Source organism: Mustela putorius, unplaced genomic scaffold (genome assembly GCF_011764305.1).
Source record: "Mustela putorius furo isolate JIRA1106 unplaced genomic scaffold, ASM1176430v1.1 tig00004007_pilon_pilon_pilon, whole genome shotgun sequence".
In the NCBI taxonomy this organism is placed as follows: domain Eukaryota; kingdom Metazoa; phylum Chordata; class Mammalia; order Carnivora; family Mustelidae; genus Mustela; species Mustela putorius.
In genome coordinates, this window is record NW_025422145.1 from 7624027 (window position 1) to 7641572 (window position 17546).

Sequence of the window (17546 nt, forward strand, 5' to 3'; positions counted from 1 at the left end):
GACTGGATGAGCCAACAGGCTTGGCTAACAGAGGGGAAAGGATTCACTATTACCAAGAAAGAAAGAAAGGATGTTCAGTGTTTAGAGTAACAAATGCCCGTGAGGTATCCCACAGAGGCTTATGCTTCTCTAAGAAAAGAAATGTGGAAAAAAAAAATGGCTCTGGTGCATAGAGCAAGGCCAGTAGACAGTTGCAGTTAAGACTGGCAGGAAAAAAAAAAAGATCCCCAGGATTTGGGTTTATCAGCAGCTCAGAGACCTGATTCTGTGATCTCTGATCAGATAGAATTTCCCTCTGGCTTTCTATGTGAGACTGGCTGGACCCAGCCTCAGACAATCCATCATCACTAATGACCCTGTTTAGAAGCCTTGAGTCAGACGATCACCTGCAGGTTGACGGAGCACGGGGTGAAGCCAGCTTGGGGCTTTGCTGTGTCCCTGCATGGAAATAAGAGCGTCTGTCTCAGCTGGTGTCTCTTCTTGGTCAGGCTGCTAACGATGGAGGAAGCAGGGCTGGGTTCAAGAGTGTGGTTTTAATGAATGCGGAGTGTTGGGCTGTCATCAACTCTTTTCTTCGAGGCTCGAGGAATACATCTCTCCGTGCACTTGTGTACTCTCCCTTCCAGTATTGCGTTAACTTGCCAGAGGGAGAACTTGGGTCTGGATGATGGACTGGGGAAGTAGGTCTGGAATGCCCAGGCTGATGGGGGTAGCTCTAGGCGCACTGTTCGACGTTCATATACCAGTGGATTGAACGATAGCACAAACATTCAGGTGCTTTACTGCACCTTCAATGTAGGCTCCTGTCTTGGCACGGATCCGAATTCCAAAGGGAAGAGTAAAGCTTGCTCATGTAAAGCCCTAACATCCCCAGAGTTCTGGGCCCTCTCCCAGCTTCCCTGCCGGAAGTGCATTTAGTAGATGAATTGTTTGGAATAAGGTTGACTTAGGAATTAAATCAGACCCCTTACCATGACTGTCAGGACACCTCCGCTATGTGATCCGGCCTCTGCTTCCTGTCCTAACTCCTCCCTCATCGCTCATCCTCCCTCAGTCATTAAACCTGAGCTGTTTTGAGCTCCTTCTGTTCCCCGAACTTGCCAAGCCCCTTCCTACCACATGCTGCTCCTTCCTCTCCGATGGCTCTCCTTATGCCGCCCTACCCCTCCGCTTTGCCTGGCTGATTTCTTCATATTCTTTTTGATCAGCCCCAGTGTTGCAGACCAGCTGCTCTAAAACAGTGCTCCTCTCCACAACGCTCCGAACTGTTACGTCCTCTGAGCTCCTTGAACTTATTCCGTGTGTCGAGTTCATTCTTTCTTGTCTATCTGCTCTCTTAAGAATGCCAACTTCATAAGCGCAGGGACCTTCGCTTTTGGTAGCCTCTTTCCCTAGATCCACTCCCCTGGAACTATGCCCAGCACATCACCGGCATTTGTTAAATTCCTTGAGTGGTTGAAAAGCAATCAATAGATGAATGTTTCTCGAGCAGTAGATCTGGAAGGTCTGCTTAGAGACAACAAGCATTAGTCTCTCTTTCCACCCACAGGCATCCTTGCAGACTCAGAATGATGCCCCCAGTTTGATCCCCAAAGCAGTGGCCTGATGCCGGCAAGGTGCTGAGGGGGGACTCCGAAGAACGTTGTACCCTGCCTTCAAGAATTCTAGTCTGAGCAGCAGGCAAGAGGCATGGCTCTCAGTAACTGGGCTCCTGCACACAAGTCAGGGCTGAGGAGTAAGAAGTAAAGGCAGAGGTGCTGGGAATTCAGAAGTGGGAGAACTAACGAGTCCATAATGGATGCAGGAGCTGGGGCTTGATGGTCAAGGCTACTGTCTTCACCACTGTCATGGCCGGCTCAGGTTGACCGAGCCCTTGCCCCATGCCAAGGGCTCTCTGTGCCCCATCTCTCAAAGTATGCGCAGCAGCTCTCCAAGGTGTGATGCCTCCTATTGTCATTTCCATTTTTCAGACGGGGAAACAGAGGCTTAGGTCAAATAACTTCTTGGCAGGAGGAAGCAGGTCCTGCTGAGGCTGCCAGCAAAGCCATGTTCCTCTTACACAACCCCTGCTGCTTGTGGTTTCTCTGTGTAGAAAATGGTTTATACGCGATGGCATTGTGCTACATTAAGGTAGCGCTGAATTAGGGGTGGCTGTCCCTATGGTGCCCACTGATTCAGGTGAAATTTGGAGCAAATCATTCTAGATTTTGCAGTCTTTCTTTCCTCACCTTGAAGATAGAGCAGTTGGACTTGGCAGTACAGACTCTTCCAAACATGAGCATGTTCTGGAGAACATATGTATTCTAGAACTCCTCAGCAAAGACACTGGTTCAGTGGGGGTGACCTGGAGCCTGGAAATCGGAGGGTATGAGAAATCCCCCCAGGGGAGCACAGCTACAGGGATGGATACTGAAGACTTAGATTCGTGTTTTCGACCCTGGCTGTGTATTACATTCACCCAGGGAATTTTTCAGAAAGTCCTGGTCCCTATCCCAGACCCAGTCACTTGGCATCTTTAGGTGTGGGGCTGGTGGGAAGAGATTGGCTTTAAAGTTTAAAGACTGCTAGCTTTTGAGATATGGCTAATGTGACTGAGAACCCAAATAATTAATTTTATTTATTGCTTTTAAATAGAGTTTATGTAGTCCTGTGCGGCCAGTAGGTGTTACATTGGAAACCCAAGTTAGCATAAGATTGAAGGCTTGGTCATTCTAAGAGGCTCCGTTCCTTGCTCCATCCCCAACCACAGAGCTTCTCTTTGAAATTATTTTAAATGATGTCCGTCTCTTGCATCCTAGTCTGAAACCCGAGTGCTCAGACTCTGAGTTAAAACTGGAGGATCTCTCCTGGTCTCCAGCTCAGAGCATGGGAGACACCCTCGTTTTTTGGGAGCCCACCAGTCACCAGATATTTAAGGTATTCTCATTTTTTTTTTGTTGTTTAAAAAAAAAATTAAATCCAAAAACTAATGATGTACTCTACATTGGCTAATTGAATTTAAATAAATTTCTCATTTGTAGAGAGATGAGAGAGGAGAGAAAGGTGCTACTAGGTTATTTTAGAAGAATGATGGTAGATTGGGTCACAGGAGAAGCAAAATGTGGGGGACAGAATGTAAATCATGAAACAGTCCAATGAATGGGGGTTATTAGAGTAGAATTCTGTGTTTGTGGGGGAAGGAGCTGATGTGCTTTTGGGAAATGATGACCGTAATGGGGGATGATGGGGTAAAATATGAAGCCTTCCTTTGGTTTTCCTCCCAAGCACACATTACTTGGCTTCATTAACTCATTCAGCAGTTTGCCTGATCACATGCTTGTTGGAGTCCCTGACTCCTCTCAGGCACTGACATGGACTCTGAGTCCCAAACACGTGAGTCCAGATTATGATGGGGCTGGTGTGTGTTTTTACTTTATCCTGAAGGTTGTGAGAGCTGCTGAGAAAAAAATTTAAGAAGGAGGACATCATGCTCCAGTTTGAACTTTAAAAAAAGTAACTGGAGCAGCAGTGTGGAAGGTGGGTGGGAGAGGGACAAGACTTGGGCAGGGACTCTGTACACGAGGTTCTCACTCTGGTTTGAGAGAGAACTTCCAAGGGTCTGGAACATGGGCAGGTACAATAGGAAAAGGAAAAAGAAATAATCCTCTGGGATGATGAAGAAATAATGGGTGCCCCTAAGCTGGAGTGGCAGGTAAGCACAGTAGTGAAGGTGGGAAGAGATCCCTCCTATCCCGAAAGGAGAAAAATGAGTGATAGAACGTAAATCATAGAACACTGCAATAAATGGAGGTTTCCTGGAGGGAAATTTTGTGGACGATGGAGCTGATGGGTTTTTGGGTGCAATTTCCCCTCTTAGCCTCAGTCTTCTGCATCAACTGATTGCTAGTTGATGTGAGATTATGGACGTTGGTCTTCTATTTCTGGGGCATTTTTTTTTTCTAGTTGGGTGCCTCAGGAATGATTGAGTTGTGGTTATTAATCACACACACAAACGTACATGCACACGCGCACACACACACACACACACACACACACACACACTTCTGTTCCCTGTTCTGCACACCTTGTTATCAGCATTTTCCAGGACCTTTGCATCCAGTTTCTGGATTCAGATTGCCTGATCTTGAATCCTGACCCTGCCATGTACCAGCTGTGTGTGTTTGGGCAAGTTACCTTCTCTGAAGCAGGGTTTTGAAATCTCTAGTACAGGGATGATAATAAGACCTCTTGCTACATGCTACATTGTACTGCATATTGCATATGCCCTGTAAATGTTAGGTGGGATGAGGACCATGGTGATGGTAATTCTGATGAGGAGGAAAGGGAGTTGGATAGATGGAGGCGTTGATGAATGATGATGGTGGATGACAATGTTGATGGATGGTGGTGGATGATGAGGAAGAGGAGTAGGAGGAAGATGGATAGGATGGTGGATGATAATGTGATTGATAATGATGATGATGATGGTAGTGATGGTGGGTGATGATGATGGTAGATCAGATGAGCAAAGGTAGGTAATGGTGGTAGTGGATTGTTGTGGTGATGGATAATGATATGACAATGATGGTGATGGTAGTGATGGGTGATGATGATGCTAGATCAGATGAATGAAGGGAGATAATGGTGGTGGTGGATGATGATGGTGATGGATGATGGTGATGGTGATAATGATATGATGATGGTAGTGGTGATAATGGTGATGGTAGATGATGAATAATGGCAGATTATGAAGGGGGTGGATAATGATGTTGATTATAGTAATGGTGGATGATGATGGTGAATGATGATGGTGGTAGATGGTGGTAGATGACAGTGGTGGTGGATGATAGTGATGGTACCTGGTGAGGATGGGGATGGTAGAAGATGATGGTTGTGGATGATGATGGTGGTAAATGATACAATGGATGGTGATGATGGTGGTGATGGAGGAGGAGGAGGAGAATGACTGATGATAGGACAGAGATCCTTCAGTGGCACAGAGTTAGCTTGTGAGAATGCTATTCTTCTAAACTCTCATGCTTACCAAATTTGGTGCCTTTAGCTTTCCTCTCATCCATGGAAGCAGAAATCAAAAATATCTAAAAGCGGGACGCCTGGGTGGCTCAGTTGGTTAAGCAGCTGCCTTCGGCTCAGGTTGTGATCCCAGCGTCCTGGGATCGAGTCCCACATCAGGCTTCTTGCTCAGCAGGGAGCCTGCTTCTCCCTCTGCTTCTGCCTGCCATTCTGTCTGCCTGTGCTCGCTCTCTCCCCCCCTCTCTCTCTGATAAATAAATAAAATCTTTAAAAAAAAAATATCTAAAAGCTCAGTTAATACGCAGTCAGAGTGGCAGGAACAGCCCAGGGTTTACCAGGACAATTCTCCTATGGGAAAAAGAAGATTCCCAAGGAGTCTCTCTCAGTTTTTGCTGGGTCACCTGCATCATTATCTTTGTTTTGGTGCCCACCCTGGCAGGCAGAAGAAAAATAAGCTATGGAAATGGGTACAGAGTTGACAACAGTGAGCAGTTCTCTCAATGCTTCCTAGGGATGAGCTTCCTCCTCCTTTATCTCCTCACCGAGTACATATTGAGCCCCTGCTGTATGTCAGACATTGAGCTATTTTCTGCCAATACTAACTTGAATAATACTCATGCTGCTGTTGAGAGGAGCCCGAGAAAAATTAACAACTCAGCACTGGAGCTCAGATACTCAGCTCACAGAAATTCGGTTTCACTTGTGCTGGCATGGGGCATAAGCACTGGGATTTTTTTTTTTTTTTTTTTTTTTTTTTTTTTTTTTTTTTTTAAAAACAACCCTCAAATGATTCCCCTGTGCAGCCAGGAATGAGAGCCACTGGTGTACATGAGGGAACATTGGATGGCGTTGCATCTTGTACCAAAGCTGTTGTTAGCAGGGTGAGGGTTTTAGGGAGATCACTTAACCTCTCTTCCTGTGACTTTATGAGAAATGTCATCCATGACGGTTCTAATGACTTGAAATACCTCATCCCTTGAGTAGTTAGACTCAAAGAGCTAATTGGTAGGAGTGTTCTTTATAGCCTTTGTAGATGGGTAAGTGAAATGAAAGTTGGTATTAGACTCTGTTAGACATCATGCCTTGATACCCACAGAGTCAGGTCTCACCCTGAACACTCAGCAAGCTCTGGAACATTCTAGAACATGAGATCAGGAACTCTCATCTAATGAGACCTCAGTTTAGGGTGGGACCGAAATACAGAGTGGAGAGCAGACACCCAGAATCCCACACCCCCTGCCTCCCTCGCTCTGTGTTTAAAACAGTTTGTTCTGTCTTCAGCAGAGCAGTGAGCCTGGGGAGAGAACTGCTCTTGCTGCAGAACCAAAGTGGGTGTCTGAAATCTGTTCCTCTCCCCCGGCTGCACACTGCTGAGGAAGCCGGTGCCAGAGGTGGTCAGAGACTGCTCTGTAGAATCTGAAAAGGACAGGCTGAGGGATGGCAGGAGGTGGTGAGTGCGGGAGAAACAGCCTCTGCCACTCAGGTAGGGAGCGGGAAGAATGTTCAGGGCCTTGAAAAGAGGGCCATGTGGCATATCAGATGCCAGGCCCTGGGAGTGTGGCCAGATTCCTCCGTCACCTCCTGCCAGTCCGTAAAAATACCTTCGAAAAATCCGGGGCTAAACGTGAGCCTCCTCAGTGTCTCGCTGTGCAGTTCTGTTTTGCAAATACTTTCTCCCGTTCATCCTTCCGTAAGGCATACAGAGCCTTGGGTCTGGAATGGGTTTTGAAGTTTCAGATGCCGGTGGAAATGATGGTGGTTCAGGGTAACTGCGGGAGGTCCATGAAGGACAAGAGTGATGTTTTCTCTCCAAAGCATGATTCATCAGTGTGAGGAAAGATAGTCCCTTCTCTTCATGTGGCCTCCGTGGGCTCAGAGTGAGTGGGCTGATTTGCAGAGGACTGGTGAGGAGGAGGGGCAGGCAGTGTGTCGCTGCTGTGTCCGTAGATCTGGACATACCAGTTTCTGAATTAGGATTAGGATCCCTTTAGGTTTCTGGCTCTGTCCATGTTGTGTAGAGGACTGAGGACGTGGAGAGGCATCTCTACACTGTGGGGAGTCAGGCATAGATGATGGATGATCGTGCCATACCATTTCAGCCCTTCTTCCTGGCAGCCCCTGGCCCCCGCCCACCCTGAGATGGTGCTTATTATGCCCACCTTCTAGGCAAAGAAACTCAGATGCAGAAAGTTTCAGAATTCACCCATGGTCATGTGGTTCATTTACGCCGAGCCACAACTTGAACTCCAGTCTAGTAGACCCCAGAGCCCACACTGTTTCAATTATAAAGCGACTGGTGTGCATAAAAGGGTAGGCTGGGGAGTCTCATCTTAATGTGATTGTCTAGGGGAGCCACTGTTGACCATAGAGGAGGGGAGTGGCCTGGTTAAAGCAGTGTCCAACCAGGAACTTCCATCAGGCAATCACGACCCGGTGAATTGTTGGGATGCTCGAGTCCAGAGCGGGTATTACATCTGACCCATGGGAAAAATAACAGTGACGCCGACTTGTTGAGGACTTGATAGGTGATGGGTACTGCCCTGGATGCTTTTCTACAAGGAGGTCATTGAATCCTTCCTGCTCAGTGAGGAAGTGTGGTCGTCGCCAGCAGGGTCGTGCAGGGCTGAAAACCTTAGAATCTCAAAGGCAGGCCAGTCTGAGTTCCCTGCCCGTATGAGCCTGGAGGAGTCACTCTGGCTCTGAATCTCTTTCTTCGTTTGTATGACGGGGATCGTGTTGGGATCCGTTGAGGAAGGTGGTTGGAGGTAGGATTAACTGAGCTACTACACTGAAAGCGTTGAGCCACATAACTCTCATAGAAGCGTTAACTAGTATAATCATTGACATTGCTGTACCCATTGTACAGATGTGGAAACTGAGTCTGGGAAAGGCGAAGTGAATTTTCCCCCCCAAGGCCACCCAGTTAAGATTGCTCCCCAGACAGCATGACCCCAGAAGTTACCCTGTTGTCCCTCCTGGGGAGAACATACTAATGTGGACTAGAAGAGAGTAGCAGGAGAGATTCAGCCTGGACTAATGCACCGGAAGACCCGGGGGGGTGGGGGGTGGGGTGGGGTGGGAATGGCACAGGCAAGGAGCTTGCACATGTTTTTACACAGACGGCTGTGACAAACAAGCTTGTGGCTAATGAACTACCGTCCCTATAATTATCTTTCTCCTTCACGAAGTTCACAGTGCAGCCGTGCCCTCCTCCCCACATGGGGAGTTAGGTAACGCTGCACTTACAGAGCTTATAGCTCTGCTCTGTGCACAGAGCTGCTCGTGGATACAGTAACGTCTGGCTCATAGCACAAGGAGCTGGGGTGTGGGAGCATCCCAGACAACCCCCCCTCTCTCGACATCTAGCATGCTAGATCTCCACCTCTCCGCTAATTCCGATTATCCCCAGCAAGTGTGTACATAGGATCATCTCAGAGATCCTTTTTATTGAGTTCCGACCATGCCCTGCTTAGCCTCTGCCCTCCTGAGATCTTTCTCCATGCCTCGTGTGCTCAGTACAAGAAGATGCTGATCCCTTTGCCTTTTGCAGTCCCGATGTGACTCTGGCCAGCAGCTTCCTTGGAGCCATCTTTGCTCCGTGGGAATTATTACACTTCCTTGGTAATTAAGTTTGGAGCTTCTCATTGCCATCCCCAGAAGCACCCGGCAGTGTGTCATGGTGGTAGACGTAACTGCCTTGAGACTTGACTTCTCTGCCTTCATCTCTTGCTGGGGTCTTTAGGTTATTGTGGTTTTTGGTATCAAACAAGGTTCTATGGGCAGCTTTAGAGGCTTGGAGGACTTTTGTATTCCTTTTCTGATCAGAAAAGGTCACTCTGTATGTTTCAGAGATTGGGTGGCGGACTGGTAGGTTGGTGATGTTGAAAGATTTAATTTTTTTGGACATGACATTCAAGAGCCATAAACCGAATTCTTCTGTTTTGCTTTGTGTTTAAACCAAGGAAATTGCTCTTAGACTTCATTCACACATTCATTTACTCACACGTTCCCTCATCCTGCATTTCCTGATGTGTCATGTGCCCAGCCTTCTGCCAGGTTCTAGGGACAGAGACATGAGGACAGCAAGATCTCTGCCCTTGAGCCGTTCATGGTCTTGTTGAGGCATGATTTAAAATGATTAATCAATCCAAGAATATTGGATTTCTCCAAAAGCTACTATAGGGAAAAAGATAATTATCCAAAGTCTTTAAATCTGTTACCCACTTTAATTGATTTAATTAGGTAAAATTCATAAAGCTGTATTGTTGGAAGGAGCCCAGAGGCATTTATTCTTGTTTTTCTGTTTTGGTTTTGTTTTTTTTTCCCCTCTCTGCCTTCAAGCCGAGCTGCACTTGAATTATCCCCCAAACCCATGCATTTCAGAAAATGGAAGTATTTTGAACAACTATGGCTTTTGGCCCATTCAGATAAAACTTTCTATTCAGTGAGCACCCCAGGGAAAACTTGGCAGACTTCTTGAAAGGGTTGACATGCATGGCTACAAAGTATTTTTTTGAAAGACAAAGGGAACCATCCACTCTTAATATAGACACACACACACACACACACACACACACACACACGGAACCCCCATATTCCTACTATTGCGGTGAATGCATATCCCGTAACTTGGATTCTAGACTATGGGAATGTAATCCCATAGCTCAGAATGCAAAACGAAAGCATGGCTTCACTATAGTAAGGACCCCTTGAGAATTCTTTTAGTTTCCGGGGACAGAAAACCCTATCTCAGCACTTGTCACATTGTGTTTTGTTCCAACACAGAGGCACACCTTCCATTTAGCTGGCTTTTTGCGCACCTTGCCCATCAGTCAGCAGCCTGGTCTACGCACCTGCTATCTGCAGATCTTCAGTTGATCCCAAGAAAGTTGTGGCTGTGTTCTGGAAAGGGGGCTGGTCACAGAACCAGGTCCCAAGGTCGTTTCGGGCCTCATGACCCCCACCCTGCCAACACCACCACCTCCATAGAATCATCATGGGGATTTGAGGAGTTACGGGGTGTGAAGGTAGTTTATAAGTTGTCCAACTGTAGGCACTGCCTGCCTTTTCTAAATGGAACTCTGTCCTTACGATCAGATCGTGACTTAGGGAGATGTTAGAGCTATCAGAGGCCCTTTAACCCAACACAAGTTGCCACGTGCCTTTCCAGAGTCAGAACATTGAGCAGCTCCCCCTTATGCTTGAATAAAGTCTGAGGCCTCCCATGGTGGGGTTCCTGCCAACTTCTTCACCGTCTTCTCATCCCCCTGCTTCATGAGCAATAATGAGTTTACCTTTGGCTTCTAGAATACTCGAGATGTATCTGTAGGGCCTCTGAGTATCGTGTCCCGCTGTTCCCCTTCTTCCTCACCCGGATGCTCCCTTGGCATCCCCTTATGCTTCTCTCAGCCTCTAGTCCCAGGAAATTGCTCTTCCCCAAATTCCCACCTGATCTGTGAAGGTAGAGACCATGCCTGTGTCTGTCTTCCATATCATTTCCCCATGTTCTAGAATGGTATCGCTGCATAGTTAGGGGGTCAACAAGTACTGGTTGATCCAGAGAGACATTTAGGTAGAATGTCCAGTGAGCATGTATTATACTTTATAGTACCCAGGAGTGTAGAATCCAAGCGACAAATCCTACTTGGACTAGCTCAAGCAACCACGGCTTATGTTGGCTTATGACCAACAGGTCCAGAGTCAGGGGCTTCAGGCATGGCAGACTCCAGGTGCTCCAAGCACATCATCAGGACTGTGTCTCGGTGTTTTGATGTTGCCTCTTTTGGCTTCATTTTCCAGTTCTCAGCCTGGGACCAGATAGAGTTCATTGTGTTGAAACCACAGGGGCCCCAGAGGGTAGAGAGGAAACAGGATTAGCCAGCAGCAAAAACAACAGGCGCCCTTCATGTGTCAGGCTGCAGGCTCCTGGTTCAGGGTCTCTCTCCTCTCTTTCTAGTGTCTGTTCCCTAGTGTGGCCTATAGTAGGTGCTCAGGGATGTTTGCGAACACATAGGTGTGTGATGGTTTTGCCCTCCCTTCTAAAAAGGCGTTTTTTAAGCCTATAAAGACAGATGGTTGCATATAAACCACCTTCTGCCTCATCCTCTGTTTTGATTGATTTTTTTTTTTAACACCTGTTGGCAGGACCCAACGTCAACCTTCTTCCAGTTCGGAGCATCCATCCAGCAACAAGCCACGGTCATGCTGAAGATCATGCAGGATTACGACTGGCACGTCTTCTCCCTGGTGACCACCATCTTCCCCGGGTACAGGGAATTCATTAGCTTCATCAAGACCACCGTGGACAACAGCTTTGTGGGCTGGGACATGCAGAACGTGATCACCTTGGACACTTCCTTTGAGGATGCCAAGACCCAGGTCCAGCTGAAGAAGATTCACTCCTCCGTCATCCTGCTCTACTGTTCCAAAGACGAGGCTGTCCTCATCCTGAGTGAGGCCCGCTCCCTGGGCCTCACTGGATATGATTTCTTCTGGATCGTCCCCAGCTTGGTTTCTGGGAACACAGAGCTCATCCCGAAGGAGTTCCCGTCAGGCCTCATTTCGGTCTCCTACGACGACTGGGACTACAGCCTGGAGGCGCGGGTGAGGGACGGCCTGGGCATCCTCACCACGGCTGCGTACTCCATGCTGGAGAAGTTCTCCTACATCCCCGAGGCCAAGGCCAGCTGCTATGGGCAGACGGAGAAGCTGGACACCCCGCCGCACACTCTGCACCAGTAAGCAGGCCATCTTTGCTTGTCTCCCGAAACGGGACCAGAGTTTTGTTTGTTTCTGTGCCTGTTTGTTTGTTTGAAAACTCAGAGCAGTACATACATATACTCCCTGCTGAAAACCTGCCCTGCAAAGAGCGAATGCCCTGTGTGTGCTTATGGGATTCCCTCCGATTGGCTCTCCCCTCCTCTCTTCGCCCCGACTCCTCTTCTGTTTATAACTTACATCCCACTTTGTTTTCTGCAACTTTATATTTTTTTTAACTCAACAGTAGACCTTGGAAACCGAGACCTGTGTCTGTACCCATCTGTGTGTGTCTTTCTCTCTCCATATTCTGTCTGTAGCTACAGCTCAAGTGTGCCTGTGTGTGTATGCATACATAGAGATGGATTTTTTTAAAAGATTTTATTTATTTGACAGAGGGAAAGAGATCACAAGTAGGCAGAGCAGCAGGCGGGGGGTGGGGGGAGAAGCAGACTCCCTGCTGAGCGGAGAGCCCGATGTGGGGCTCGATCCCTGGACCCTGAGATCATGACCTGGGTTGAAGGCAGAAGCTTAACCCACTGACCCACCCAGGCGCCCCTCGAGATGGATTTTATATGCACATACGTACACATCAATGGATGGATGTACATAGATGTATGTGTGTGTACGTGCATATGCACAGATATGCACACATGAAGGTATGTAGGTAATAAATACGTGTAGATGTGGGAAGGGGTGGGCGTGTTCTTTGCAACCTTCATGTTGCATTTCTCAACAGGGAGATACCGTGATTTATCTACCCAGTCTCCATAATGATAGAAAATCTAAATTGTCTCAGATTTGGTTCCCCTTGAGAAACGAAGTGACAGTGATGGTCATCCCACAGGTCTCCAGGCTGGGTTCTAGGCAGCTCAAGTTGGGGGTCACAGAACATATGCATGTAAACATTGAAGTACTTGTTGGCAGACTGTCCTGCCAAGGAACTGTCCCAATCTGTATTCACACAAGTCACTCGACTTCCCACATCCTCACCAGCGTGTTACACTTTGGGAAAACTGCCCACGCTGGGCCTTCCATCCTCTGTTGGACTGTGTGTCTCAATGTCTTCCCTTCTTCTGTCCTGTCTTTGTGGATCATTGGAAATCTTGGCAAATAACGCTTCGAGGGCGGCAGTGTGTTGCATCCTATGGATGTATCCTAATGTAGTTAACTCCAACCATCTTGGTGGGCATTTCAGTTTCATGTTGCTGCGAAGTGTCATTGGTCTTCGTGCCCATGGTTATAGCACAGCTGTTGACAATTAAAATGATCCCTCCTGCACCCCCACTTTGCATGCTTTTGCCTGATGTTCGATGATTGAATGCGCATGCTTTCATTTCCTCAGATGACAAGCAGCACGGCTCTGCGAGGAGGGCACGGGGCTCTCGGGGTAGATTTGTCAGGGTTTGAATCTTGTCCACTTCCGGTGTGCCTTGGCCGGTCACCTTGCCTTTCTAGGCCTCCGGGTTCATTGTAAAGGGATGATAATAGCACTACTGCCTCTAGGCGGCGCGCCACAAACTTGAGCATACGTCGGGATCACCTGGAGGGTGATTTGTTAAACGACAGGTGGCTGGATTTCACACTCAAGAGTCTGTAATCCAGGAGCCCTGGGGAGGGCTCCCAGAATTTGGAATCCCAGCAGGGCTCCTGGGTGATGTTGGGATTGCTGGTCTGCGGATTGTGCCCTGAGAACCAGCGTTCTGTGGATTGAGCTCACTATTAAATAAGGTGATGACTGGGAGAGTACTGTGTAGCTCAGGGCCTGGCACCCGGTGGTGACCGACTGACCATCAGAATGACCAGAGAAGTGGGTTTTGGTCATCAGAACTTAGGAGTCAGCCGGTGCGGTTGGGTTATTATCAGCAGAATAATACGTCACTCCCCAATGTCTCTGGAAGATTTTAGGACTTTGAATCTGCTACAGTTCAGGGATTATCTCTGAGCGGAGTCTGGAGACATGTCGAGTGCGTGCGTCTGTGTGTGTGTTTATGCGCTAGAAGGATGATGGGTCTTTAAAATCGGTGTACACCTGCAAAATGAACTCTTGAGTTAAGAAATCGTGGTCCTTTGCAGTGTTCCCTTCCTCTCTCCTCATTCCCTCCTTAGGGATCCTCTTTCTACACTGCCACTTCCAGCGTCTCAAAATAATTGTCTAAGTATCAGGAAGCAACTCTGATGCATCAGTATGAAGCATGGAAGCCTCTTAGGGAGGCAGGATTGCTGTCAGCCTAGTGACAAGGGCTGGGCTAATGAATGCTTCCTTCCCATAAGAAGTGCCCTACAGCTGGAACAGTCACAAATGTATAATTTTGATGAAAACATAACTCAATTTTGCAGCAATTGAGATATAATGTATACAGGAAGAGGAATTTGAGAAGGATGATTGTTCAGACATGCAGAGCTCCTTCCAGTGACCATCCTGAATTCCACTCTTTAAGAAAAAAAAAATTCTGCTGTGAAATGCTGTCAAGCTATTTCTAGGAGTTATGCTCTGAAGGCAGCAATTTTGTGGACGGTGTTTCAGCCCTAGAGTAGCGGGGCATCAGGTGGGGTGAGCCGTCATCCACTGCCTGGTGGATCCACCGTCCCTCCTTCCGTGGGCCGCTGCTGGTGCTCACCCCGTGTGTGAGGCTGGACCGTGGCACCAACAGTGGCTCCTTACCACACGTGCCCACTGTCCCAGTGTTTCTTAAACTCCCCCGGGGAAGAGGAGATGCTTGCCAGGCAAGGAAGGGACCGGGAACTGGAAAAAGTCCCAATTGGCCATTTTCCAGAACAGCATTAAGGACTGTGCTCTCTCTCCATCCGTTGTTCCTTCCAGCCAGTGGACCCTGTGCTGGCCCCTGGGGCACGGACAGGAATGAAGATAGAATTTCTCAAAGAATGAAGAAGGAGGAAATCTGTCTCGTGGCATACTCTGGGAATAGGGACTCTTAAAAAAAAAAATACTAGGGGAAGAAAAAAATAAAAAAGAATAGTACAGAGTATGATAAAACACCCACCCCAACACTGATCACAGAGAACAAAGGTGAATGTGTCACCTTTGTTTCAAAATTTTAAAAGAAAGAAAACATTCCTGATGAGGTAACAGTCCTGATTATATCTCTCCCGAGTTCCACTTTCTTCCCTTCTTCTCAGGAGGAAAGAACACTGGCGGGAATTTGGTAGGGACCAGATCTGTGTGTATGTGTCTTGTACTTCTCATCTAGATGTCTGTGACACCTTAGATCCAATGCACAGTTCATTTTAATGCCCATAAATGATGTCCGATATGTTCAAATTGCCTTGGCTTCAACCTTGGGGTTCAGGATAGATTTCGGAGGACACTTGGCGTTCTCGCATATTCATCCTGCTTGGGCTTCTGTGCTCGATTGTGTAAGTGTTGTCCTGTTTGTTTGATTGTCACCCCCACGATGGACATTTGCGTGGCCGATGGTAAGGGGTCTTCATTATTGGATCCATGAGATCGTTCAGCGGAAGCCCGGGACTCTCGAGTTCCAGCTTCTGCCAAGCCATGCGTTCGCCAGGTAGCGCTCATTACTCCCACTTTGTGGAAAGGAGGATATACATAGTTTCAGAAGAAGCTCAGATGAATTCACACGATGGGTATCCTGGTACATTGCTGCGGGGATCCGGGGTCTGGCTTGGACTGGTTGAGTGCGCCATCTTGGAAGTAGTGATACATGTCCTTCTGTGGTCTTCAGGGACCACCCAGAGCTTGTGTGCACAGGATGCCGTAACCATGACTTCCTGCCTGCAATGCGGGACGTGGTAGGAGAGCCAGCTTGCTGAGGATGACGTGGGCCTGTTTCTGTCCCTGGGATTTCAGGGGAGAAAAAAGGTGGGGACAAGGGGGAAATGTTCTTTATGTTTAATATTCCTGGTTTTACAGAAGGCACTTTGAAAAGAGCAGTCAGCATTTTATAAAGTTCAAAAATAGCTCAGCCGTGTTATGTAACCTCCTTCTTGCTGCTCTGAAATTATTAAACATCTGTCCCTTCCCCGAGTGTCAGGTGTATTGCTGTTAACTCTTGGAGCGGTGACGTAGGTCAATATCTAGAATAGAGGCTGTTCTGTTCAGTCCTGTCCCAAGCGTCCCTCCAGGACGCTGGTGGACAGGGCCCTTTGGGAGGCAGTGTAGCCTCAGCGTGAGGAATCTGGCACTGAAGCTGGTCTGCCTGGGTTTGAGTCCTGGCTCAGAACTCTTCTAGATCCAAAGCTTTGGACAAGCCCCTTAATTCCTCCAAGTCTGCCTCCTGAGATACAACATGGGGACCAGAAAAGTGTATGTGTCTTACCCCAGAGCCTGGCATGTGGAAAGGAGTTTATAAACCTTTACTCCTAAGGCAGAACTTGCAAATATAAAATTGTGAGTGAGACTGATGTATCCGCACGCCATAGTCCACAACATTGCCAGTCATTCATTCCCTAGAAAGGTATTTAGTACCTATGTAAGCTAGATGCCAGCTCTCCAAAGATGGCAGAGCAGGGAAAGTCCCGTAGGAATACGGGGGAAGTCAGTGTTGCCACGTGTCTTGCTGTCTTTGAGACGTGCAGGTCAGGGGACCGACCGTTCCATAGTAGAGGCTCCTCGCACAAGGTGGAGGTACAGGAGGAAAGGGGAGAGGTCCTCCTGGGGAAGCAGAACCCCTAAGAAGAAGAGCACTACAATTGGGACGACTCAATGCTCTACTAATACGTCCCACACTTCTTCCTGGTAGCTTTTATTTCTTCCCCCAGTGCTTTAGCTCTGGTCATTCTCAGTCATATCTTGCTGTGTCTGGGTTTGAGCTTGTAGACCCAGGAGAAGTTCCTGTCACATTTTAGGCCTACAGTTCTATAGGGCACGGAACATTACATGTGTGTTGTGAGTGAGTGGTGTGTGTGTGTGTGTGTGTGTGTGTGTGTGTGTGTGTTGTGGTTGTCTCATTGTATCAGAATTAAGTGAAATCATATGCAGAGCATCACTGTGCCCAACGTGTAACAGACATTTCACAAAAAACAGTCATGTCACTATTGTCATCTCTATGGTGATGGTCATCATGATTATTTCTTTGATGTATATATACTTGTTACACTGCAGGCTGTTCACGGGCAGGGGAGGAAGAAATAGATTTCTCTCTTATTTTTTAACGGTGGAGTGATGACGTGTGTCCTGTGGCTCCCATTTTGGTGAAGGGGCCAGGACGTGGAGAGGTGAGTGCATTGGAAGGCAGGTGCTCAAGGACATGTATATAACACACATGAGTGGGGAAAGAATATCTTCTCCCAGGAGAGTTACGGATTTGGATTGAAGAGAAGTTATTTGGCTTTAATTGATGATATCTGGCTTGACCCCTTATGTATTTTATATTAACTTCTTGATTTATGAAGTGAGGCTTCTACATCGAGAAGCAACAACACAGCAAATGATTGCCCTGACAGGAAAGGAAATTGAAGGAAGATATATATGTGCGTGTCAGTTTAATTGACATGCACGTATACATCTTTGATACTTTTCTCCTACCTTCATTTCTCAAACAATCATGGAAAAGTTCCTGGCTTAATGACCCATTAAGAGACTGCACTAACCCGGGTTGGCGTGGTTTTATTTGATAGTCAGAATTATCACTGTGGGTTTCTTTTTTTAATGCCAGGAAAAGAGCCCGCTCAGTTAAATCTCAGAGCTTGACCAGCGTTAAAGCTTCCCTGGGCGAATGAGATAACTCTTTGCAAATATTTATCTGTGGGATCACCGGAGGCTCAACAAACATTTCTGGCAGTGGCATCAGGCG

The 17546-nt window shown here is 47.5% G+C and overlaps 1 protein-coding gene across 3 annotated transcripts in view; it reads left to right on the forward strand.

The window, feature by feature from the left end:
* GRIN2A (glutamate ionotropic receptor NMDA type subunit 2A) overlaps nucleotides 1–17546 on the forward strand; it is a 600982-nt gene that overhangs the window by 432869 nt on the left and 150567 nt on the right. For all 3 annotated transcript variants that reach the window (XM_013055156.2, XM_004750396.3, XM_004750397.3), the window contains exon 4: nucleotides 11158–11750. In XM_013055156.2, the coding sequence (XP_012910610.1) occupies nucleotides 11158–11750 (593 nt within the window). The remainder of the gene's footprint in view (nucleotides 1–11157; nucleotides 11751–17546) is intronic.